Here is a 26,125-nt window from a genome sequence, read left to right on the forward strand (position 1 = left end):
AAGGTCCGTCCAAAAAGGTCCTTGCGGTCTTGTTTCCATTGGGGTCCTTGGTACTCAATTCATAAACATAATTTATATAGTAGCAACCAAACAGTTCAAATATCAACAAAAAAATACAGAAAAAATAATACTATGTACAAACAAAACAAATGCAGAAAATAAAATAACATATGTACAAAAAATGGGGGGGGGGTCGTCTGTCTAACAGGAAAATGGTACTACCTCCTCTTTTGGCCTCCAGAAAGGTGAATTTTTAGGGCTGTTTTATATGAGCCCAGCGAACTGCATTTTTCGAGGGATGGGGTTAGGCTATTCCAAACCTGGGGTGGTAGTGCTGTAGAAGGAGAATTTGCCCATGTCTGTTTTATGGGTGGGTGGTACCAGATCGTTGTTAACGCTCCATCTAGTATTGTGACTGTGGGTGTCACTAACTTTTTGGAGGTATTTAGACAGATATGTGGGTATAGGGGGCAAATTAGCAAAATGTACAGGTACGGTATGACAGGAGATGTAATCGTCCCTATAAGCTATTTTCAAATATGACACCCCTATAGGGGTATAAATATAAACCCATTGTAGTTTATTTGTCTGACCTTTAGTCAGTCTGGTGGTGTGTCTAGATGAACTGGGAATGAGGCAGTTAACATGGCTTCCGTAGTTATTTCCTTTTAGTTAACAGTTATCCTTTTAAAGTTAAAGGTGGATTGTTACAATGTGATAAATTATATGATATCATAATGGTACAGACTGGCATTCTCGCCGATACTGATACCAGCATTTTAGACAGTATCTGCTGCTTTTCCCATACTGCCATCGGAACAACGCTACATGCTATGGCCATATAATGTCTGTCCTTTGAGAGCGAGGCTTAGGGTTAGAGACAGGCTTAGAGACAGCATGATGAAGAGCAGAGAGCTGTGGGCGTGTTCTCTTACAGACACACTGTCTCCACTCGCACCAGGAGGAGACGTCACGTCTGGTTCAGCAGTGAATGTTCCCTCTGTGGGTTTGACTGAAAACATAAAAGACAATTAGGCTTAAGGGCTTTACAGACTGGGAACAACACAACACCTGCGTTAGTTTCTCGCTTGGATCAGCAGCGCTTTTCATGTGAAATACACAGACGATCGTCTACGCCTGTTTCAACTGTGTCCTGTGTGTTTAGTAGGAAAAAAAATGACCACAATTCCAGCTCTTGTCAACGGCGGGCCTCCGTAGCAGATGGAAACATGAAATAAAAAGTAAAAAGAAAAAAATGAAAACATTTTAAAGCTTAAACCATTGGCTTTTACTGAAAATTGCTTACATTTGCCATAATGTTCATACAAAAAGAAAAGAAAAAAAGGAAGACAAAAGAAAAAAGAAAGACAGACCGGGATTTGTTGAAATTAAGTATCGATTTGTTTTCATTTTCTTTGGCTATTGAGTTAACATTTTTAATGAACATTAGGACTGATTAAAGTCATTTTCAGTAATAGAGGTTTGAGCTCTCAGATGTTCTATTGAAAGTATTTATTTTATTTCATGAGTCGATCTGCTACAGAGGCTGAGAAATAAATACTGTAAAATCTAAAATCACATACACGTTATTTTGGTAAGAAGAAATACAAGTTTCATTACAATACTGTGTAACTTCAAGCCAGGATGTACACAAAAGTTTAATAAAACACTTTCCAAACAGTCCAATAAATTACATCACTTGAACTCACAAAACCACAAAAAACATAAACACACAAATTAAAATGCAGCACTAGCCTGTAGCTTTTCCCATAACAGTATTTTGTTAAAGGAAAGTTTAGATTGAGATTGCCTGACACAGAGGTTACACGACTGACGAGGAGCAGTGTTTCTTTCTGTATTGTGTTGATCTGTTTTTGACACACACACACACACACACACACACACACACACACACACACACACACACACACACACACACACACACCAACCTGTGACAGTGAGCTGTAGTTGTCGTTTGTATCCATCGGGTAGTATTTTACAGTAAAAGGGCCCGATGTCATTCAGACTGACGTTCATCAGAAGCACAGAGAAGTTCCCCTCAGCGTAGAGATGAGGAAACGTACGAGTTCTGTTTCTGAAGCGTTGGTCCTGATCGGTCAGATCTGGGACACTGGAGACGATGTCATAGAGGTTAAACATGTCTCTGTAGCGCCAGAACACGTTGATGTTTGATGATGGTTTGTAGGAGCAGGGCAGCAGAACGTCTTCACCTGCAGACACACTGATGTTCTCCCTCTCCTGACAATAAGCTACACGCGCACACACACAAACAGGGGGTTAACATAAATAATGACACAGGGATATAGGAATGTAGCCTACTGGAAACTATGGTTATGTTAATATGAACTGGAATATGTACTGGAGACTGTTAATATGAACTGGAATATGTACTGGAGACTGTTATGAAGTTAATATGAACTGGAATATGTACTGGAGACTGTTAATATGAACTAGAGCAGGCAACAGGCAGAGTTACTTCGACAAAGAGTTTTAATAGCAACCAAACCAAGAGGGAAGAAGCTTACAACAGCATGAGGCAGGCAGGGGTCAAAACCAAAGAGCAGTCCGACATGTGCAAAGAAATCCGGGGGCAGGCAGGTATCCAAAAGTACAGATAGACAAAAAGTTTAAAAAAAAACGACAAGACCAGTTCACAAAGCTCTCTATACTGTAGGACTAAATGCACCAAGGAATAAAACAACACAGAGTACAATAGGAGTAATACAAAACACTGATAATGGTTACAAAGTAGCAGTGAATGAGCAGAAAGAGGCTTATTAGGCAGTGGCTTGATTAGGGAAGCTGCCACAGGGGAGTAAATGGACTGTGGCAGTGGCCAGAGTGGAAAGAGATAGAGATAGGCAGAGAGACATCAAAATACAGACTTACAGTGGTGGAAAGTAACTAAGTACATGTACTCAAGTACTGTACTTAGGTCCAATTTTGAGGTAGTTTTACTTTACTGGAGTATTTCCCATTTTCAATACTTTTACTTCTACTCCACTACATCTTAGAGGAAAATATTGTACTTTTACTCCACTACAATTCTCTGAAAATCTTAGTTACTAGTTACTAGTTACTTAGATTATTAAAAAAACATACATTAACCACTTCAGACCTATATTCTGTATGCTTTGGCTATTTGAAAATAGCAGATCTACAAGCTCACAACGCTTTGCGACTTGTTGTGACCTTGTAGATCTGCTATTTTCAAAGGATTTTATACATATAACTTGTGAAATGGGACATTGTGCATAATGAGTACTTTTAGTACTTTATTATGTTTTGATGTCAATACTTTTGTACTTTTACTCAAGTACATTTTTAATACTGGTACTTTTACTTGCAACAGGAGTATGTCTACATTGTGGTATTGCTACTTTTACTTAAGTACAAAATGTGAGTACTTCTTCCACCACTGCAGACGGATCATGACAAGTGTTAGTGATTGTGATCTGACCTGAGTTCAACAGCAGGGATATGAGAACCCACACACAGTCAGCTCTGTGAGGTGAACATAATTTACATTACATACATATCAGTCACATTAACACTTACTGAATTGAACATACATGTCAATCTGTCTATAAATTCCACAAATCTCTGTGTGTATGTCTGTCCTTCGCTTATGTCAAGGTTATTTGAAATATGTAATGTTATTCATTTAAGAGAAACAGCTTCTGCAACAGCTGAGGTTGTGTATTGAGACTCACTATGAGGTATGAGTTATAATTACCATCCCATAGAACATATTCACACGGCGGCCATATTGCTATTAAGTTAATGAAGTTAATGCCACCCCGGTTGCCACGGCAACGGGGTGGCACTTTCAATGTAAAATTCCAAAATGGCCGCCGTGGGAATATGGTCTATAGATTAGGTTTCAATGGTCAAACAACATGAAACAATACCTTCTCTAGCTGCTGCTGTTTCGCCTAGCAACCCCACCCTGAGGGCGTGGGTCTGGGAGTAGCCTATTTAAGGGGAGGACAGACATGACCTCAGTTGAGTCAGACCGGAGCACCCCAGGGATGCGTGCTGAGCCCTCTCCTCTACTCCCTGTACACGTATGACTGCATAGCCACACATGTCTCCAACACCATCATAAAGTACGCGGACGACACGACAGTGATAGGCCGAATCGTCAACAACGACGAGTCTGACTATAGAGAGGAGATCAACTCACTGGCGCGCTGGTGTCGGGAGAACAACCTCTCTCTTAACGTCGACAAGACCAAAGAACTGATCGTGGACTTCAGGAGGCCGCGGAGAGACCATGCGCCCATCCTCATCGACGGTGCTGCAGTGGAAAGGGTCAGCAAGTTCAAGTTCCTCGGAGTACACATCGAGGAGGACCTCAAATGGGAGACGCACACCACACACGTGAGGAAAAAGGCTCAGCAGCGACTGTACTGGCTCCGCCGCCTGAAGAAGCTCGGAGTAGGACGTCGCATCCTCAGGCTGTATTACAACAGTTCTGTTGAAGGCATCCTAACAGGCTGTGTCACGGCCTGGTACGGGAACTGCACTGCCCGAGAAAAGATCAGCCTACAGTGAGTAGTGCGATCGGCAGAGCGGACAATGGGAATCGAGCTCCCAGCGCTCCAGGAACTGTACAAAAAGCGGTGCGTGGTCAAAGCCAAGCGCATCATCAAGGACAAGCACCACCCAAGTCACAGACTGTTCAGACCCCTACAACGACCGCGACCGGGCAAGGGGCTCTACCGCAGTATCAAGAGTTCCACCACCAGGTGCTGGTGCAGTTTTAATCCGGCTGCTGTCAGGATGCTGAATGAGGCATAAGCCTTGTTCAGCAGCCTGACAGCAGGCAGTGCAAAAACTTTTCTGGCTCTTCCTGAACACACCTGTGGATTATACCAGGGACAATGACTCGGACTTAGCTCCCCCTCGGACACACCTGTGGACTACACCAGGTACAAATGACTTTTTTGTTGCACTCCCTCATGGAGCTACTTGCGGATTATACTAGGGTCAGTCCACCCTAGGTGGACACGCACTGACCTTTTGCACCTTAATCCCATGTATAACGCACTGACTTTTTTTTTTTTTTTCTTTTGTGCTTTTTTTTTCTCTAAGCACCTTAACGTCCATATGTATATCATGCACAGTATAAGTATAACATGCACAGTATACATACATTGCTGCTATGCTCAGGCACCTTAGTTTTTTTTATTATCTCAGGTACTTTGTAAATATGTAGATAACTTGTCTGGCCTTCTGTTGCTCTCTTGTTTTGATCTCCTTCCCACTTGTCCCCCACCCCTCTTCTTCTCCCCCCCCCTCTTCTTTCTATGGAAATTAACGTTGCGATGGGAACGATGTACAAACACGAATTTCACCCATTTCTTTACCTTGTAAACCTGTGATGTGACAATAAAACTGATTCTGATTCTGATTCTGACCAGGTTTCCGTTGCATCATATGTACATGTAAGTTTGTCTCCTTTTACTCAAGTAAAATCTCTCATACTTTGAAATCTGAACGGTTGTCTTTGCCTCATTGTGTATCTATGTTTTGAGCACCCACTACAGATTCCTGCATTAACACTTACTGTATCCCAAGAAACGTCCATCCAATCGCCTTCATACTGTATTGCTGATGTCCCAAAGGAGTGCAGTGCCGAGCGTGAAGTAGATCAGCTCAGCGGTTCTCCCGAAAAGGTGTGCACGATTACATGCAAAGTCAATGCAAAGATGAGTGTCGCCTGCGAATTATACAAAATGACATGGCAGAGATTGAGAGAAGACAGAGAGGTTGCCATTTTTGTACGGTCGTGGAAGTAATCACATTATGTTTTGATTTATTGGTGAAAGGAGGATGAACGTCAATGTGAATTAGCCTTGGAGAAGCCCAGCACAGATCCACACAGTGGTGGAAAAAGTACTCAATTGTTTTACTTAAGTAAAAGTATCAATACTAAAATATAGAAATATTCTGTAAAAGTCCGGAATTCAAAATTTACTTGAGTGAAAGTATAAAAGTATTGGTATCAAAATTAGCTTAAAGTACAAAAGTAAAAGTACTCATCATGCAGTAGGTCCCATTTCACATGTTTTCAAATGTAAAAAATGTTTAAAACTAAAATTGCAGATCTACAAGCTCACAATGCGTCGCATGGCGACACATTGTGAGCTTGCAGATTGGCTATTTTCAAATGGCCGGAATGAATATAGGGCTGAAGTATGTTAATGTATGTTTTGTAATAATAATCCACATCTACAAAGTAACTAGTAACTAAAGTTTTCAAATAATTGTAGTGGAGTAAAAGTTGAAATACTCCAGTAAAGTAGAAATACCTCAAAATTGTACTTGAGTACAGTACTTGAGTAAATGTACTTAGTTACTTTGCATCACTGGATCCACAACACTGGTGGTCACTCGGGTAGGCTGCAGTCTTGATTTTATTTTTTACCTAACTTCCTCGCAGAGGGCTTTTAATCGTCGGTAACGCAAAAATAGTTACTTTTCTCAGAAGGTAATCCTGTAATATAACATAATACTTTTTAATGGCAGTAATCCTGTGAAGTAACAAGTTACTTAAGTAACTTAAGTAACGTCAGCCGGCCAGAAGAATACAGCAGATTCTTCCTAAGGCAGCCATTTTGGAAAGAGTTGACCTTATGTGACAAGGTACGTGCACACATAGGCATGAAAGGGGGATCGAGCCCCTGCACTTTTACCCGTCGGTAAAAAGTGCCCTCTCCAGACCATGGATGCAGCATGTACGCGAATGCCCCCTGAGCCCCTCCTCTCCATGCCCTACTCAAAGACAGCACTCAAGACTAAGAGAATTGCCCCTTTCTTACTCCCTTGAACTTGAATGCAGCATTTTATGTTGAAAGAATTGCCCTCTGTATAAATCCATGCTTCCATGGAAGCCAGCAACATGAAGATACTAAGTGACTGTGACACTTGACATTTGTAGCAGCTACAAAATGTACACAGCTACCATCCAAGTTGAGCTGGCTTCAACTGCAGCTACAAAGATACACAGCTCTTAGACAGGGCACATCACAAACATGATGCAGCAGAAACTCTATGAATAAACAGTAAACTCCTTTGTTAGTTTAAGTCAGAGTGTACATCATGTTTTAAATTAACGCTCACTCACCAACACTTCAGTGCTGCCAGTATAAGGGCAGAGATATTTGCCTTGTTGAAATGTGCTATGCAAATAAACTTGCCTTGCCTTCTGAAACAGTCTAACAAGTGAAAACAAACATACATACACTAGACTGCAATACAAATTTTAAATAAAAAGAGATTACCTTTCTGCATTACTCCAACTCATTTTGGATGATCTCTGCAGCACATAGACGCTTCAAAATAGGACTGAGCTCTGAAAGATTTAGCCAGATCCCCAGTATACTAATCAATATAATTGAATTGGGGATGACGCTAAGCATCTGATGCAGCTGCCGCATGATTGGTCAGCTGAGGACGGCATGCTGCTGACTCATGACTCATGGCTTGGAAAACGTGATTTTGATGTTCAGCGGCTGACTTGACACAAATAGGCAGAGGTGGACAGTAACAGAGTAAATTTACTTGAGTACTGTACTTAAGTACATTTTCTGAGGATCTGTACTTTACTTGAGCATTAGATTTATTTGATACTTATTACTCTTACTCGAGTAGATTTCCAAGACAAATATTTTACTTTTACTCGAGTAAATTTCTAGGAAGGCTGAAAAGTACAAGTTACTTTTAGGTTTGCAGGTTCGGTTGTTGTTTGTTTCCCCTAAAATGCAATTGACCACATGTTGTATTTGTCAAAAAGAAGGAACCCTGTGTGTGTGTGTGTGTGTGTGTGTGTGTGTGTGTGTGTGTGTGTGTGTGTGTGTGTGTGTGTGTGTGTGTGTGTGTGTCCTTACCTCGACAACACTTGTTGTTGAGGTAAGGACGACATTTTAGATCCCTTTAGAGAGTTTAAAACTGTTTTGGCTAGCACTAGTATTTAGCACATAGCAGTGACATATGGTATGCCTCAACTCCTACATTCGAAGTGCTTATCAGGGTGGGGGGTCCCCAGTTCAAATATGATTATTTTGGGGGGTCACGGCCTGAAAAGGTTGAAAACCACTGGCTTAGATGAGGAGTTATTTTGTTGCATTGGAATTGCTGAGGTTTTAGACATATTTTAGTTTGTTCAAGACAGTATATTTAATATATATTAAATATATATATGTGTGGTTGTGGTTATTTGGTTATTTTGTGCTGCACCACTAGGCTATAAAGATCTTAATTTAGTTTACTCGTTTTGAACCAATGCTGCACTAATTTGACTTGTGATTAAAAAAAGCCATATAAAAAATTACAACAATTCATTGATGTGAAAAATAAGGAATGCACTTTTACTTTGACTTGTACTTGAGTATTTTTAAAAGCATGTACTCTTGAATACTTAAGTATATTTAAAAGCAATTACTTTTTTACTCTTACTTGAGTAACATTTTGACTGAGCTACTTTTACTTGTAGTGGAGTAAATTTAACCAGGAGTACTCTTGTACTCTTACTCAAGTACTGGGGTCGAGTACTCTGTCCACTGAAAATAGGAAGCTGAGTCAGCCCTGTTTCCTCTATTGCAGAAATAAGATGACTTATCATATGCTGAATAAGTAATGGACACATGGTTACATCTGTCGGAGTGTGGGTGTGGGTGTGGGTGTGTGTGTGTGTGTGTGTGTGTGTGTGTGTGTGTGTGTGTGTGTGTGTGTGTGTGTGTGTGTGTGTGTGTGTGTGTGTGTGTGTGTGTGTGTGTGTGTTTGTGTCTGTGTGTGTGTGTGTGTGTGTGTGTGGGTGTGTGTGTGTGGGTGTGTGAGAATGTGTTATACTGTTTTACAATAGAATAGAATAAGGTGCTCGGGTGGCCCGTGTTCAGTGGCAGGTGAGTCAGTCCACACACAGAAATGTGTGTGGAGAGGAATTAATTGGCATAACGACTAAATTGGGGAGAAAGAAGGGGTGAAAAGCAAAAAAAATAGAAAGGTCTCCAAAACCATGCAATTAACATGAGCATTTTAAACCCTCACTAACCCTAACCTCAGTAAAACTATGCCTACCCCTAACCTCAAGAAATACTATGCGTGAGCCTAAGAATGCCAAATCATGATCACCTCAATACATCGTCAGGGACGGGGATCGACCGGTGACCTCCGGATTCATAGGCTGCCTTTTTTCTCATTGAGCTAGAGATGTGATAGCCCTGGTAGTGTCTGTTGATATGTATAAGTCTTTCCGTCCCTGATGAACCAAGACTCTGTTTTGCTAACTACTCTAGATCACTGGTTCCCTAACCATCTACCGATAGAGAAATTGTAGGTCTCCTCGGAACCGAAACTGGTGAAAGTAGCCGATATACAAGCTCACAAAACGTTGCTATCTGAAAAGCTGTGAGATTATAGATCGGCTATTTTCACAATGAAGTATATCATACATTGAAAAAACATACTCTCAAATAAGCATTTCATGTTATCTTTAACATTTGCACATGTATTCATTGATAAAGTCATATTGTTTGCAATGCACTTTAAATGAAGTCTACATGAAGTGAGCCTTGAACCAGCAACCTTGCGGTTGTCAGGCAGATGCTCTAGAGAGAAGCCATTGGACCGACAGACCTGAACTGGTGAAAAAGGAGCTCAGACAGATCATACAGTTTCACGCAAATAGCTGAAAAATCCTGGGTTTAAGTGTTTTTCAACTGCTCAAAATTGCGGAAAATGTAAGGGCGGAGCTTAGAGTGTCAGAGGTCAGAGGTCAGAGTGTGAAAGTTGTTCAGCATGAGGAGACGCATATGTGTATCCAAGTTTCATGGCTGTAGGTCAAACAGGGCATGAGTTGTACCTGTTCAAAGTTGGCATTTTCAATTGAGTGCTGTAGCGCCACCCTTTGACGAATGAGTGTGAGAATTATTTCTTGATCGTTTTTCAGGACCATCTACCATATGGCCGAGTTTCGTAAAAAGTGACGGTTGAGCCAGAACTGACAAAAACGGCAGAAAAAGAAGAATAATGCCAATAACAAGACGGAGCCTGGCTTGAAGCCTGGCCCCGTAAAAAACTGAACAGAACTGGTTGAGGTGGTTCACCATTCCATGTGGTCATAGCCACATGGAGTGTTTTGCAAAAATCTGCATCCTGGTGGCAATATAAAAGGCTCATGTGAAACATTTGGTGCAGAGGTTTTTCCTTTGGCGTAAAAAGGCAAAAACGTGAATCAGCCTGTTATAGCACCACCATGAGGCCAATTTAAAAAATGTAGGATGGCATTTCTTCCTCTGCCTAGTGGGAATGTGCGTGCAAAGTTTCACGGCAATCGGACGGTGCGTTCATGCTTTGAGGCATTTTGTTCAAAACGGAGCACCAATCACATACACACTGGCAAGGACACACGTAGCCAAAGAAAACATGTCATTATTAAATAATAGGCTATACCCAAAATTGTCATGTATAAAACTCCCATTCATTTACCTTTAGAATTTCAACATGAAAACATCTAGCCAAACTGACTAATAAAGTGATATTTCCTCAATGTCCTACTGCACTCACATTATTGGATAAAATAGACATCCGACAGTTGTTTTGAAAAACAACTGCTATTGTCTCCATACCAGGAAGGGAACAATTCCCAAATGGGCGGAAAACCGGCCAATGTACAGTTTGGTGGGTGAGCAACACTGCCCACTAACCCAGTGGAATGGAATCTATTAAGCACACACAGCAGCACTGGCAGCTGTGTCTATAAAGGGAGTGGGCAGGGACGGGTTGTAGGGAGGGGAGATTTCCTGGATCATGATACAATTCCCAATATAGTTGCCACCAAGCTCTGGTCTATAGTGTTAGAAGGAGTTCAACGCTATGGTACTTTCGATTCTTTCCCCTCGCACCGCGGTAGCGCAGCCTCTCGTCTGTAGTAAAAAAAAAAAAATACACTTTTGCTACTCACCAAAACAAAGAGGGTTTATGGAGTTGAAAGCCTACTCTACTCAGTGGGAACACTCTGAGCCCCCATCTCACGTCTAAAATACACTTTTTGTCCAGAAAATAAAATATTTCACCGGTAGGGAAAAAAATGTTTGGTTACTCCACAGTGCCCTCTACAGATCTGGTCAATAGAATTTTCCTATTGACCAGATTCTTCCTTCAGGTGAAATGTTTTATTTTCTGGCCAAAAAGTGTATTTTAGACGTGAGGTGGGGCCTCAGAGTGTTCCCACTTAGTAGAGTAGGCTTTCAACTCCATAAAACCGTCTTTGTTTTGGTGAGTAGCAAAGGTGTATATATATTTTTTTACTACAGACGAGAGGAAAGAATGTAAAGTACCATAGCGTTAAGGAGAACTCCTTCTAACGCTATGGACCAGAGCTAGTTGCCATCCATTTCTGTCAAACCAGATTTCTGCTATAATTTCTGTTCTGTGTCCTGTTTGTGGGTTCTAAGTCACCGACGGTTGCTCGACGGTAGAGCCATTGAATGGGTCAATTATTGTCTCCGCCAGGCCAAAAGGCATGGCGAGAGAGTATGTTTTACCCCCTGTCTGTCTGTCCGTCCGTCCGTCCGTCCGTGTGTCCTGTCCGTGTGCGAGCAGCTAATCTCCTGCACCGTCGGCCCGGTCGCTGCGAAACTGTGCGCACACACTCCCTGGATGCCAATTCAGAATCTCTGCCCCAAATTTTTCACATGGGCCTGTTATAGCGCCACCAGGAGGCCGATTTGTGCAAAACCCATTTTTTGACATTACTCCCACATATTTTATCCAAACGTCATGCAAATCGGTACACAGTATCTCTATAGTCATGTGATCAACACGGATCTGTCCGATTTCCCATATTCCATCCTCATTGGCTAAGGTTGGCTTCCAAAGTTTGCAGGATTGGTCCGTTTTGAACAAAATGCCTCAAATTATGCTTGCGAGCGATTTCCGTGAAATTTCACACGCACATGCCGACTAGGCCAAGGAAGAAATGCCACCCTTTTGACATTGGCCTGTTATAGCGCCACCAGCAGGTCTAATTTAGCAAAACACATTTTTGGAACAAAATGCCTCAAATCATGAGTGCAGTGTCCGATTGCCGTGAAAGGCCTAAGAATAAATGGCACCCTTTTCATATTGGCCTATTATAGCGCCACCAGGAGGCCACAATAACGTACCTGACCTGGCGGAGACCTGTGCTCCGAGGAGCACTTTTTCTAGTTATAAGTGCACTGCACACGGAGGCAGGTAAAAGAAGCCTCTCCTACTTTGGCTCTTGGTCTTGGAACGACCTCCAGTCACGATTTAAATTGACATCGCTAATTTCCCTAGGAGTTTTAAAAAGATTACTGCAGAAGCCCTTACAGTTGCTGTTCCTGTTTTGATTTAAGTGTAGCCCATTTTAATTTGCTTTTAATTTGCTTTTAATTTGCTTTTAATTTGCTTTTAATTTGCTTTCAAGTCTTCTTCTATTGTTTTATGTATTTATTGTATTCTTTTGATTAATTTTTTACCTGAGCAATATTGATAGTCAGTCATATGGCTGTGCTTTGTATTGTAATGTCCACTTATGTTTCTCATTTCATGTTCTACGTTTTTTTATTGTCCGCAGGCACTTTTCCCTCCTATGCAGTTTTTTGTATTGTTTTTAAAATTTGTGCTAAAAAAATCAAATCAAATCAAATGATTTATTCAACTGGTTAAATAAAGGTTATATCATAATTGTAAGAATTTATTATATAATTGTAATAACTTATTATATAATCCATATCATATTTGTATGATAATATAATATATATCATATCACATCCTCTCCACCTACCTGTTTGTTCAATGGACCAAAATAAACTATAACTAACTAATAACTAACTATATCATTTAAAATAATATCCTCTCCATCTTAGTGTGAGGCATGCTCACATTTTAAGGAAATGAACATATATATGTATAGTTCCCTTTATGACATTATAACATAGAAATAGACACAGACAGGATCAGTCACAAGCGTCAAGTCTGCTGACTATATATAGATGATTCTTTTCATGCGGGCTTTAGAGAGAACTCACTAACGCTCTGGACCAGGAATAGCACTGCCCCAACTCTGTCCCCCCCCCCCCCCCCCCCCACTTCTACCTTTAAATGCTACTAATACTTGTACTCTTTCTCTGGTTCCTATTGGTTGTATTTGATTAATTAGAATGGTCAAACAAGTGGAAACAAACATACACAGTGCAATACAAGTTTGAATAAAACAGAGGTTACCTTTCTGCGTGACTGCAACTCATTTTGGATGGTCTTTCGGTGTGTTTGTAGCTCCAAAATAGACAGGCTATACAAGCAGTACTGAGTTTGTGTCCAGGAGGAGCTGGACTAGGACATATGTTGATTCAGGCTGAGTTAGAGCCACGACTACCCTCTCTGCCACCTATGCTGTAAACTGACAGTTTACAGCATAGGATCACTTCATGTGGTTGTACAGAGGGGGTGGCTCAGCCAATGCTACCACCCATTTCTGATGCTGTCAATGCACACTGACAGCATCCGAAATATATGTGGGTGATGCTGCAGCTGCAGGGAAATAGTCATTTTGGAGCTCAAAGTGGAAGTAATTGCAACAGAATTTTTTTCTTCACAGATCATTTCTATGAAGTCACCAGAACAACATACTAAAAGTCATAAGAAATCTGAGTTGCGGAAATATGTTTAATTAGCATCAATCCAAAATGGACACAATTATGGTCAAAAAGCCATATAAAATGATGTAAAGGTGTCGCAATCATTTTACCCACTTTAACCATACTTTATACTTTGGCTATACAAAAATAGCAGATCTTCAAGCTCATACTGTAACGCGGCACCGAGTGCCGTGCTCAGCCATATACATATCATTTTGGGGGTCCTTGACATGAAAAAGGTTGAAAACCACTGGTACAGGCTAACAGGAAATAACAGTCTAGTCACAGTATGACCCTGTCCTCAGCTCCGCCCCCTTCCTTCCGCGTGTGTCGTTGATGGAGAGACTGAGCCCACCTGTGTGCCCAGCTGCGTGCTGTTGTGCTAATGACTTCTGTATATTACTGGACTCCTCTGTTGGCTCAGTGCCTGGTTATAACATTGATCCCACGTTGCCGTGAGGTTGAGTGTTTGTACCTGTTTTGCTAGCTGTGTTACTTCTGTCCAGTTTATTGTTTATTGCCCTCTGTGAGAGGAGTGCCTTTGTTTCCACTGCCTTGAGTGCCTTTACCGGTCTTAAAGGGATATTTCACTTTAGAAAAAAATGTGGGTCATTTTATCATCTACTCATGCTTTTGGGAGCACCCAGACAGTTTTTAAGTTGCTTGATTCAGTATTTAGACATTTGATATTCATTTTTCACCTGTCCTTGGTTCTGGTGACTGATATTGTCCTTCTAATACGTAAGGAGACCGTGTTACTTTTACTTTTTTCATTTATTTTGAATACATACATTTTTTTAAATGGAAAACAAAATTAGAATTAAAACATAAAAAATAATAAATGAAAAAAATGTATCAAATAAACACGGCCCCCTCACGTATTAGGAGGGCAGGATGAGTCACCAGAACCAAGGACGGGTGTTTTTGATGAATCTAACATGTTACAAATGTAGTTTGAAGTTATAATGGGTTTTTATAGGAAGGGGGCGTGTCTGATAAAATGAATTTCAAATATCTAAATACTCAATCAAGCAACTTAAAAACTGTCCGGGAGGCTCACAAAAAAAAGCCTGAGTAGATGATAAAATGACCCAAAATGTTTTTGAAAGTGAAATATCTCTTTAAGTAAAGTACATTCTAAGAACGTTTCCGGCTCCGTGCTTTTGGGTCCTATACTGTACGTTTCTGCCCGTGACAAGTGAAAAGGGTATCAGAAAACATCCTGAGGGCCTGGCTCTCAGCCTAAATGTAAATTAACTGTTGACTGTTCATAATTGTTTGGTTTCTGTAAATCAGCCATTTTATTGCCTTTAATAAACAATATGTAATTGTGGACAAAGAGTCACAGAAGAGATGCATCATGCATGTGCATATTTATTGAGGCATTCATGCACGCGCGCGCGCACGCACACACACACACACACACACACACACACACAGTTAACCCCAGAAGGAAATTCAGGTATCCAATAGCTTTTACAGGCATTCTGTACTGTAAAAAAAAACAATAACAACACAAGACGGCACAGTAGTAGGCCTATAGCTCACATGCCTGGGGTTTAAAAAAAACAAAACAGAAAGAGATACAAAACATATCAAATAGTATAGAACTTATAGGAAACACTATATAAATACAGACCATTTCAAATGTGTCTTCAAGTAGCTACCCAGTTCGGAAACTTAACCCATTAAGACCTGAGGCCATTCTACAAATGCCTTCTAAATCAGTAGTTATTAAACTTGTTTGTGTCAAGGACCCCCAAAATGATATGTATTTGGACACGGACCCCTCGTCTGAAAATGTTTTGTGCCTCCAGGGAGACCCCCAGAAAAAAAATATTCACGCTTTCAGGATTTTTCAAAAATAGCAGATATACAAGTTACAAGCTTGTATATCTGCTATTTCTTAGAACCGCGGTTCTAAGCCACTGTTCTAAATCCTAAGAGTTTTCTGAAAAACCTATGTTGCTATACGTATATTGCTAAAATATCTAAAATGACACAGATGCCTTCCCGGTTTTAATGGGTAAACAAAAACCAAAAAATACACATATAATCACTTTCTTTGTTTCTCTATGGGTTGAAGTGTACAACCACAGGATAATGCATCAAAAACAAAGTGCAGTTCAACAGCCTCTACTGTCACAATGTAACACTTCACACACAGCCCAGAGGGAGGCACTGTTACACAAAATAATGATCTGTGTTTGTGTGGAAACACTGTCTACCATCATAATAATAATAATAATAATTATTATTATTATTATTACATTAATAATAATAATAATAATAATAATAATAATAATAATAATAATAATAGCAATAATTTATACAGCGCCTTTCACTGCAACACCAATAATTTGATTTAGGAATGTGACAAAAACAAAAAAATATCCACACATTCAAGTCTCCGACTAATCCATAGAAAAAAAGTATTTTTTGGGTGAACTATGAAGAGTCCAGTGTTGGTGCATGGCGAGACAGTTGCACAGGTGTGGGTGGGGGGGGGGGGGGGTGCCACTGCCAAAATGAAGGCTCTGTCCCTCAAGGTTTGCTTATCATCTCTTAGCATGGTATAAGAGTCATTGTACGGTAGGTGTTGGCAGAGGCTTCTGGACCTTAGAATATCTCTATATCTCTTCAGAACCAGAACCAGGACCAGAACCAGAAGGGAGCTGGAGTTTGTAATAAATGCAGTCTGAAGCAGAACCAGCACCAGGGGGGAGCTGGGACTCAGAGACTGTGACAACGCCAACGTGAGGTGATGTCTGGTACTGCACACTACTGCTTGGGATTTCCTCATACTGAAACACAAAGTCAGAAAAAAAGTTTTAATATTCTGCTGCAGCAGCAGCAGCAGTAGTATCATATAGACATATAGAGACATATATGCAGGCGGACAATTTCGAATATGTCATATATATGATAAACATGTATGTTGCATATATAATAACATATTATGTTCATATATTTCCTTTGCCCCCCCCCCCCCCCCTTGCTGGCAGAGGCAAAAATCGCCTATGAATGTGTGTACTAGTGCTATGGAGTTAAGATCCCATAGCCTCCTATATGTGGACCACGAGGTCATAGTTTCGACCCCGGGCATTGCCAACTGTATGAGCTAGTAGCACGGTTTGGTGTGCGGAAAGTAGTGTGGTAACTGGGAGCTGATGGTACTGTAGGTCTAGTGCATTTTGAAAGTATAGTGCGGTTAGTACTGGGAGCTGATGGTACTGTAGGTCTAGTGCATTTTGAAACGGGACTCCCACGTTCTCCGCTGATACAGACAATAAGCCTCTCCAACCAACTTACTTACTTATTCCTATGCATCCTCCTTTGTTTAATACTTGCATCTGTTTTTCCTATGTATGTTGATACAGCTCTATGAGTGTTGATAATGTGTGTGTTCATACAGCGTTTAATGTGTATAATAATAATAATAACAATAACAACAACAATAATAATAATAATAATAATAATAATAATCTTTATTATTATTACCCTTATTATTATTATTATTATTATTATTATTATTATTATTACCCTAATAACAATAATAATGTGTATGTACTGACCACAGCGAGGGCGGGGCTTCCAGGTGACACGGGGGTGAGAGGTGAAAGGTCAGTGTCAGGGTGACTGGGTCTGTTTGGACGTCGAGCTGATAAATAAAAACCTTCAAACACATCAAGACAGACACAGATTAATAATCACATCAAAAGGAAGACTCTGTACAACACCTTTCAGCTCCAACACAATTACTGTGAAAAACGTTAATTCTCTATATATGGATACAACTTAATTGTATTTACATCTTAACTGTACCGTACCATTAAATCCTATATACCTTAATATCATACCTTAACTGAAAGCTGCAAACCAAACTTATTTCAATGCATAAAACGTGTTTGTTCAGTAAAAGGGGTCTTTCTCTGTCTCTGTCTCTCCAGCTCTTTAGTAAACTATTAAAAGATGGGTTTCCAATTTCATCCAATCAGGAGAGAGAACCCCACAAAGCTCTTTTTTTTTTCATTTATCCATCGCTTCCAATCCCACTCGTTTATCCTGTAGGCTATCCTTTATGAGTTCTCTCTCCTGATTGGAGGAAATTGGTATTCCAACCTGAAGATGTAGTAATATGTTTACTAAAGAGCTGGAGATACACTCTATAGTTATGCTAATGGTATATTGAAATGTAACACTTATTTAAGAAAATACCTGTGACCTTTACATTGTTGTAGGGTTAAAAGCTGTACATACCTGTCAGAGCTGTGATCAGAATGGCGTTGAGAACCAAAGAAACAATAGTGAGCGGACCGTTGGGCCAAAAACTATCTTTGGTTTGCAGCTCACCAACTGGAAAATAAATACCTAAATAAAAAAGTATGGAGTGAGTCAGGTTGGGGGAAAGGAAGCCTTGCCGAGCCATGAGGGAAGGCGCCTATCCTGTTTCTGTAGCGTGAGGCAAGCTTGATGATTTTATTGTTCATGAAATCATCTTATTTGTTGTGCAGAACATAACACAGCAGCTCTTTGGCATTGTAACTATAATGAAGGCACTTTCCCACCCAGGCGAAAACCGGATGTGGCGTTTGTTGGCGTTACTGTCTTTCTCCAGTCCTGTGTATTTATTCACACACAGGACTGGTGAGAAAAGGCCGGATAACAGGTTATATCTCTTCAAAATAAAAGGAACAATGCTGTTAATTAACCACAGAAATTATGAAACAATGTCACTACAAAATGAAATAACACAATAAGGTGACAGATCATGCCAACCTTCAATTATTTTCTTCACACTGTATTCATCAGGAGTGAGGTTTACTGGATTGAGTACAATTAATAGTTCAAATCTTTTCAAAGTCAGGAGTCTTGTCATGCTTACCAGAGACGAGATGGAAGATTTCATTGAAAAGAGAGGTGTTATCTACATGGGTGCAGTAAAACAATCTGTCTTCCACAGTCACGTTGTGAATGAACAGACGATTCCCCAGTTTCGAGTACCTGTCTTTATAAGTCTCATTGAAATACTCAGCCACTTCAAGTCTTTTATTGTACGTTCTCAGGATCTTAACAGGATCTCCTCCCAGTAGCTTCATGTTCCAGATGACATCACCTTTATTCAGAGAACAGTTGAGGATGGTGTCTTGTCCCAGTTCCACAGGTACATTGGTCCATTTCAGAGTGTGGACAGAGGTCATAAAAACACCACAGAAAAACAACAGCATCTGTACGTGTTTCTCCATGTTGTTGTTCAGCACACAAACCAGATCACTGCAGAGGACGATGTGATGTCCTTCCAGGAGAAAACTGTCCTACTGTCTGTCTCTTCAGCGGTCCGTCTGTCTGTTTGTCTCTCCTACACTGTCTGCCTCTCTTGCTGTGCAACTGGTATGACAGTGGATTCACATTTTTCTGTTTAAAAGACGTTTGACGTCAGTCAAGCTTCCTTTCAAAGAAATTAACCTCATGTAACCTGAAAACCAACTGACCAAAGGTACTGAGAACGATCATGTGACTTCCTTTTTGTGATCTCTATAACGGATCCTGTTCAAACCACACGCAGCTACAGTACCTTCAACAGGAAGTTAAAGCGGCTTCTTAAGAGTGCTCAAATACAGCATATTGCAGCTGTAACTGCAGATGGCATTGATTATTGATTACGTTTCAGGGTTTTACTATGAATTTTAACATTACACGGTTTCATATTACAATATAGTTTGAAGAGCTTTGAGGCCATTATGCATTATTCTGTGTTCTTCAGTTGAGAATCACATAAAACATAAAACTTTGTTCCAAAATATTTTTTTCCTCTTTCTAGTGAGGTATATGCCTGTATGCACACAAGCCTCCCATCCCACTCACCCAACATACTCAAGTTCCATATAATGACGCATGAACTAATTTCTGTGACATTATTCATAACTTGTATTGAGATATGTTGTTTTGTTGTAAATAAACAAATCAGACTTAAAGGTGAGAAAAGAGAAAAAAATCCACTTGATTGAGTACTTTATTAATCAGAAACAAGTCAGACATTATAAGGGTTGCACTGCCACTGTGTGGGGAAATAGAGCAAAAGCTAACTAGAAGCATGCTCTGCTCTGATGTATGCGTGGACTAGGCAAACACACTCAACACCACTTTAGAATAACATATTATGTATGGTCCACTATAAGTAGAGAATATTGATAACGTTGTAAACTAGCCGTTGTAGGTGTGAAATTAAGCAAGATTGAGCAACTTCATGACCTATTTCTTACCTAAAATGTATAGATCAACAATCGAGAATGAAGAGAATCAGGAGGGTTTTATTTGTCACTCACTCACGTCCACAAGATAACAGCAATACAATATCCACAAAACTGGACTTTGATGAAACTTTAATGGACTTTTAAATAACAAAACAAAACAACATTTGTGTGAGTTAAAATCTAATTTGTATCATGAACAAACAGAATAGACCCCTGAGGAAGTCCACATGATATCTATAATAATAAATTCTTTCTTATTAATGGCTGAGTAGATATATTATATTATACTGTAAGAGATGTTTCCTAAAACCAAACTGATGCCCATACAAGCTATTGTGTTCATTTAAGTGGTGAAACATTCTTTTATAAACCAGTTTTAAAAATATTTGAGAAAAGCACAGTAACACTGATAGAACATGAGCAGGTGTGCTTCCTCTGGATGCTTTCCTATAGCAGTGGAGGCTCAGCCACAGAGACCACTGTTAAAGAAGGAACCTCACCAAGGGGAGAAATGGCAGCAGCACTGCAAATGAATGATGCAAGACAGTGGCTGTTGCCGGGACTGGCTTATTCTCTTAAATGATTGTCTAAAATAAAAGAGAATGCAGCCACTGAACTGAGCCACAGTCTTACATCATTCATTTGGAGTGCCGCCATTTTTTTCCACCTTGGTGATATTGGCCAAAAAAAAATATAAGTCTGTGATCTCCAGAGGTGGACAAAGTACTCAACCCCAGTACTTGAGTAAGAGTACAGATACTCCTGGTCAAATTTACTCCACTACAAGTAAAAGTAGCTCAGTCAAAATGTTATTCAAGTAAGAGTAAAAAAGTAATTGCTTTTAAATATACTTAAGTATTCAAAAGTACATGCTTTTAAAAAATACTTAAAGTTCAAGTAAAAGTAAAAGTCCTTTGAAGTCCTCGACTACCTCGAGCACTGTCCCGTCCACAGTGGCAATGATGTCCTCTGTGTTAAATACCGATACGTTAGTTTTTTTGGCATAGAGCTTGAGGCAGATCCTCCTGCACTCCATTTCTACTGCCAATAGTAGTTCCCTTACATTCTCTGCTGTGTCTGAGACTCGGGCAATGTCATCTGCATAGTCCATGTCAGTAATCATGATGGGAGTTACTATCTAATCAATCAGTCAGTCAATCAATCAATCAATCAAACTGTATTTATAGAGCACATTTTCACACAACCGTATTTGATCAAAGTGCTGCACAGGTAAAAGCAAAGCATACATCAAATCAAAGAACAAAAACACACAACATGTATAAAACACATAACATGTATGCATGTAGGAGACACAGATTCCACATGCAGCCCTGGGGCCGTCACCACAAAAGCGCGGTCAGCTTAGTCTTCCTATAGGGACCATCGTGAACCCCAGTGCCTCAAAAGATTATTTTTTTCTCATGAGGAAATAACAGGAGTCACATGAGTGACACATCGCTGACAAAGCTGCACTCAGATCATTAATTATATTCCAGTTCTTAATGTACTTTGGTGGTAAAGAAAATCTATTTGGTACAAATTCTCAGATCCAGGGCCATCAACTGTGACCTATTTGTCAAGATACAATAATATTCAGCTTCAAAGATTAGGACATGGAGCTAACTTTAAACTGAGGCCATCTGTTCTAAAAGAAAAAGAAAAATGCATAGAGTAACTGTCATGAAGGGCATTTTGATTACCATGATTACACATATTTTTTCATCAGATTATAAGTAACATCTGGTGATATGACACAATACCTTACATGCTCATGCTGCTTGCATACAGTTGACATAGAAAACAGAACATTCTCTCTGTTCAGTGTATGTTTGTGCAGAGACCTGCAGACATTGGCGCCAATCCTGTGGGTGCCGGGGAGCCCGAGCACCCAAGGAGAAAGCCGAGCACCCACAGGGAATGTGTCGGTCAGATGACTATTGTGTGATGCTTTGTAACGTGCACAGGATGCATGATGTACCCGCTCTGATACCGTGTGTTATTGTGAACAGATTTCTGTCATTCAAACTCTCTCCCTGACATCTGCAAAGTCCTTATGCCAGTTATGGTTTCATCATCAGCCAATAATCAAATTGTATGACTTGAAATGTAGTAAAAAAAAAGGACCTTTTGCACACCTACTGGGACAGGTGCGTAGGAGCAGGCAGCCAGTGCATGAGCCAGGAAAGAATGGTGATCGCGCACACTGTCTTCACTTACAGCAAAAAAGTATTTATTTATTGCGAGTACAATGTTTCCAACTGACATTCATCAAGTATTTCTGATTAAGGGGTTAAAACTTGGTTGATGTGTGTGTGACTTGTTGTTGAGTACCCTACCCACCCAACATGAATCGGCATCCATGCCGGCAGAGATGGCGGTTGCAGAGAGGCAGGTGTTGTTTGCAAAGCATGTGGTTCTTTGTGACCACATCCTCTGCTCTCATGAGAGCAGAGGATGTTTCATATCTACCCACACGCACAACCGTTAACTTCAACCGTTAACTTCACCTTGTCAAAACAAGATGGCGCCGACATGCACAGTGGTGAACTTCACCCTGTCAAAACAAGATGGCACAGAGACAAGTCGACTTGCTTGGTCTCCACACAAACAACCTTTGATTTCCTATGCTAACACATCAGGTCAAAATTCATGTCAGATCCTGTGTCTAGGTGAGACATGACCTTTGACACGATCTAAATGTCTCAATAGAAGAGCTGGGAGACAAAATATAACCACCCCAATTGTATAAGTTATATTGTATTAACATACTCTCCATACAGATTGGACAAAATTACATTTTATTCATAAAAAAACATAGTGCCTCTTTAAGTAGATCTCATGTCATTATTTTTTACAGTACATGCTTTTAAAAATACTTAAAGTACAAATAAAAGTAATGCTGTAATGTTTCCACAACTAATTTATAGGATCTTGTAACTCTTGTGTCAGAGAAGTAACTCTCTGAAACCACCTGCACTGCATGCACTGTGCTTGTAGAACCACTTGTTCTAAAAGGTATACAAAGCCAGCAGAAACAGATATAAAAACGAAAATAGAAATGACTGAGGAACCAACCAGAACTAAATACTTTTACTCCTACACACATTACATTACATTACATTACAGTCATTTAGCAGACGCTTTTATCCAAAGCGACTTACAATAAGTGCATTCAACATAGGTAGGGAACGAAACTACTAATCACCAGAAGTCTTAAGTGCATTTCCTGCAAAAACAAGCAACCAAGAGTATACCTAGCGCTAAGGTAAAAGTGCAATATATCAGCTACCTACTTTCTTAAACAGATGAGACAAAATAGCAAAATCAAATGAGCAAGAGCTAAAACAAATAAGTGTATCGACTAAACAAGATCCAATAAAACAATACAAAAATAAAACAAGAGTTCGTACAACTAGTTAACAAGTAGGCCAGGCAAAGAAGGGAAGACAGAAACACACACCGATACAGATGTAACAAAGAGGCGAGCGGAGAGGGAAGACAGAAACACGCTAGTGTGAGAGCAGAAGTGTGGAAAAAAGAAACAGACAACCTAAAAGTACTCAGTACTTTACAGCCTTCTTATAAATGTACCGGAGTAAAAGTAAAATATTTGTCTCGGAAATGTACTCAAGTAAGAGTAATAAGTATGAAAAAAATCTAATACTCAAGTAAAGTACAGATCCTCAGAATCTGTACTTATGTACAGTACTCAAGTACATTTACTCCGTTACTGTCCACCACTGGTGATCTCTAGTTTTCTGCAGAGGACTGGCTATTTTTAAATTCACATTTGTATTACTATTATTATTATTATCATTATTATTATTCAATAACAGTTAAACATGACAATAGAGAACATGTAAGCCATGATTATCACATCACATGATACAGTTCCACTGCCTCCCCTGCCTCCACTCACACCAGGAGGAGTCATCACTTCTTCTTCCTCAGTGGGGGGTGCAGTGGGTGGTGTCTCTGTCTCTGTGGGTTTGATGAAAAAAATAAGCATTTTGGTTAACGATTCAAAATGTCTGGCAAGCAATGTTGTTATTCATCTTAAAGTGTGAAACACCTTGTTGACCTTGATCTACATCGTTTCATTATTTAGTTCAGGTGTTCCCAACCTGTGGCACGCAGACCTTTGGTGGGCCACGGACCATTCGCTGGTGATAAGTGACACCAGAACAAACAGAGTTTTATTACATTTTATTTGTCCTCTGGACTGGCATGTTGAGGGGCCTCTATAGATACACCTCCAAACATTCTTTCACTTCTGTCCACAGATGTGAACATTCTAATTCTAACACACACACACACACACACACACACACACACACACACACACACACACACACACACACACACACACACACACACACACACACACACACACACACACACACACACACACACACACCAACCTGTGACAGTGAGGTGTAGTTGTTGTTTGTATCCATTAGGTAGTATTTTACAGTAAAAGGGCCCGATGTCATTCAGTTTGACGTTCATCAGAACCACAGAGAAGTTCCCTTCAGCGTAGAGATGAGGAAATGTATGAGTTCTGTTTATGAAGCGTTGGTCCTGATCTGTCAGATCAGGGACACTGGAGACGATGTCATAGAGGTTATACTTGTCTCTGTAGCGCCAGAACACGTTGATGTTTGATGATGGTTTGTAGGAGCAAGGCAGCAGAACGTCTGAACCTGCAGACACACTGATGTCCTCCCTCTCCTGACAATAAACTACAATGTGCACACACGCACACACACGCACACACACACGCACGCACGCAGGCACGCACACGCACGCACACACACACACACACACACACACACACACACACACACACACACACACACACACACACACACACACACACACACACACACACACACACACACACACACACACACAGACAGAGAAATAATATAGCAGACTATATCTGTAACCAAAGACAGTCAGCTACATGTACAGGAGACTGATGTTGAATTGTGTTATTGGTAATACAGTGTTTATGGTTGTGATCTTACCTGAGTTCAACAGCATGAAGATCAGAAAGCAGGCAGTGCTGTGAGACAGTGCATGTTGGTCATATTAACACTTAATAAACATATATGTCAGTTATATTAACACCATATGGGGGGGGGGGATAGGGGTTAAATGTTTTCACTTTGCCGGGGCTCGGTATCGAACCTGGGACGTTCTGCTTCCCAGGCGGGCTCTCTACCCATTGAGCTGTGGTTGCCCTCCCACAACCCATCCCAATTATTTTAGTTTTTAGACTTCAACATCAAGTTGAACATACGCCTAACTACTGGGTTCATGTTCTATTCATGCACCATACTGCATGTTTATGGCCACAGTTTGAAATATGGCCAAAGTTGCAAATCTTTCACTCCATGTTTTATTTGTAATGTTATATTATTTAAGGTCTTAAGGCTTTAGCAATAGCTATAGTTTCTCTTGCAGTTTTCTAATACAAATGTATTGCAACGTTTTGCATATTCATTTGACATTTATTGCAATATAAAGGCCTTCCTTGAAATACTATCATTATCAATTAAATGTGTGGGGATTCATGCTGCTATGTTCAAGTCTCTGAATCATCCACCATAATCATCCATCATGGTTGATCCAGAATGGAAAGTAGCTTTGGCTTTAGTAATAGAACGAATACCACATTAAAACGAACCAGCATCACCACAGCTGAAGCATCCGCAACATTCAGCAGCAACGGGCAAACTTAGCTTTTGTTGTAGCAGAATAATGGAACTCAGCAGCATACATACAAAACGCAATCATACAACTCACTTACCGGCAGTGGTGGAAAAAGTACTCAAATTCTTTACTTAAGTAAAAGTACCAATACTGCAATATAAACATACTCTGTTACAAGTAAAAGTCCAGAATTCAAAATTGACTTGAGTAAAAGTACAGGTAATTACAAGGTATTGGCATCAAAATGTACTTAAAGTACCAAAAGTAAAAGTACTAAATATTTGAAAATAGCAGATCTACAAGCTCACAACACGTCGCGATGCGACGCGTTGTGAGCTTGTAGATCGGGTATTATCAAATAGCCTAAGTATAAAATAGGGCTAAAGTGGTTAATGTATGTTTCATAATGTAATCATTTATATCTGAAAAGTAACTAGTAACTAAAGTTTTCAAATAAATGTA

General features: G+C 40.1%; 1 protein-coding gene across 1 annotated transcript; it reads right to left on the bottom strand.

Annotated features, from left to right (window-relative positions):
• Nucleotides 1-263: 263 nt before the first annotated feature.
• LOC308090362 (CD276 antigen homolog) lies at nucleotides 264-13,424 on the bottom strand. The gene is made up of 5 exons (XM_080435500.1): nucleotides 13,279-13,424; nucleotides 5,594-5,746; nucleotides 3,482-3,525; nucleotides 1,950-2,270; nucleotides 264-1,012 (listed from the first exon to the last, which is right to left on the bottom strand). The coding sequence occupies exons 2-5, from the start codon at nucleotides 5,626-5,628 to the stop codon at nucleotides 825-827; spliced, it is 588 nt and encodes a 195-aa protein (XP_080291626.1). The 5' UTR covers nucleotides 5,629-5,746; nucleotides 13,279-13,424; the 3' UTR covers nucleotides 264-824.
• Between the last annotated feature and the right edge of the window lie 12,701 nt (nucleotides 13,425-26,125).

The sequence above is a fragment of the Gymnoscopelus braueri genome (assembly GCF_963280865.1).
Source record: "Gymnoscopelus braueri genome assembly, chromosome: 8".
Taxonomy (NCBI): Eukaryota; Metazoa; Chordata; class Actinopteri; order Myctophiformes; family Myctophidae; genus Gymnoscopelus; species Gymnoscopelus braueri.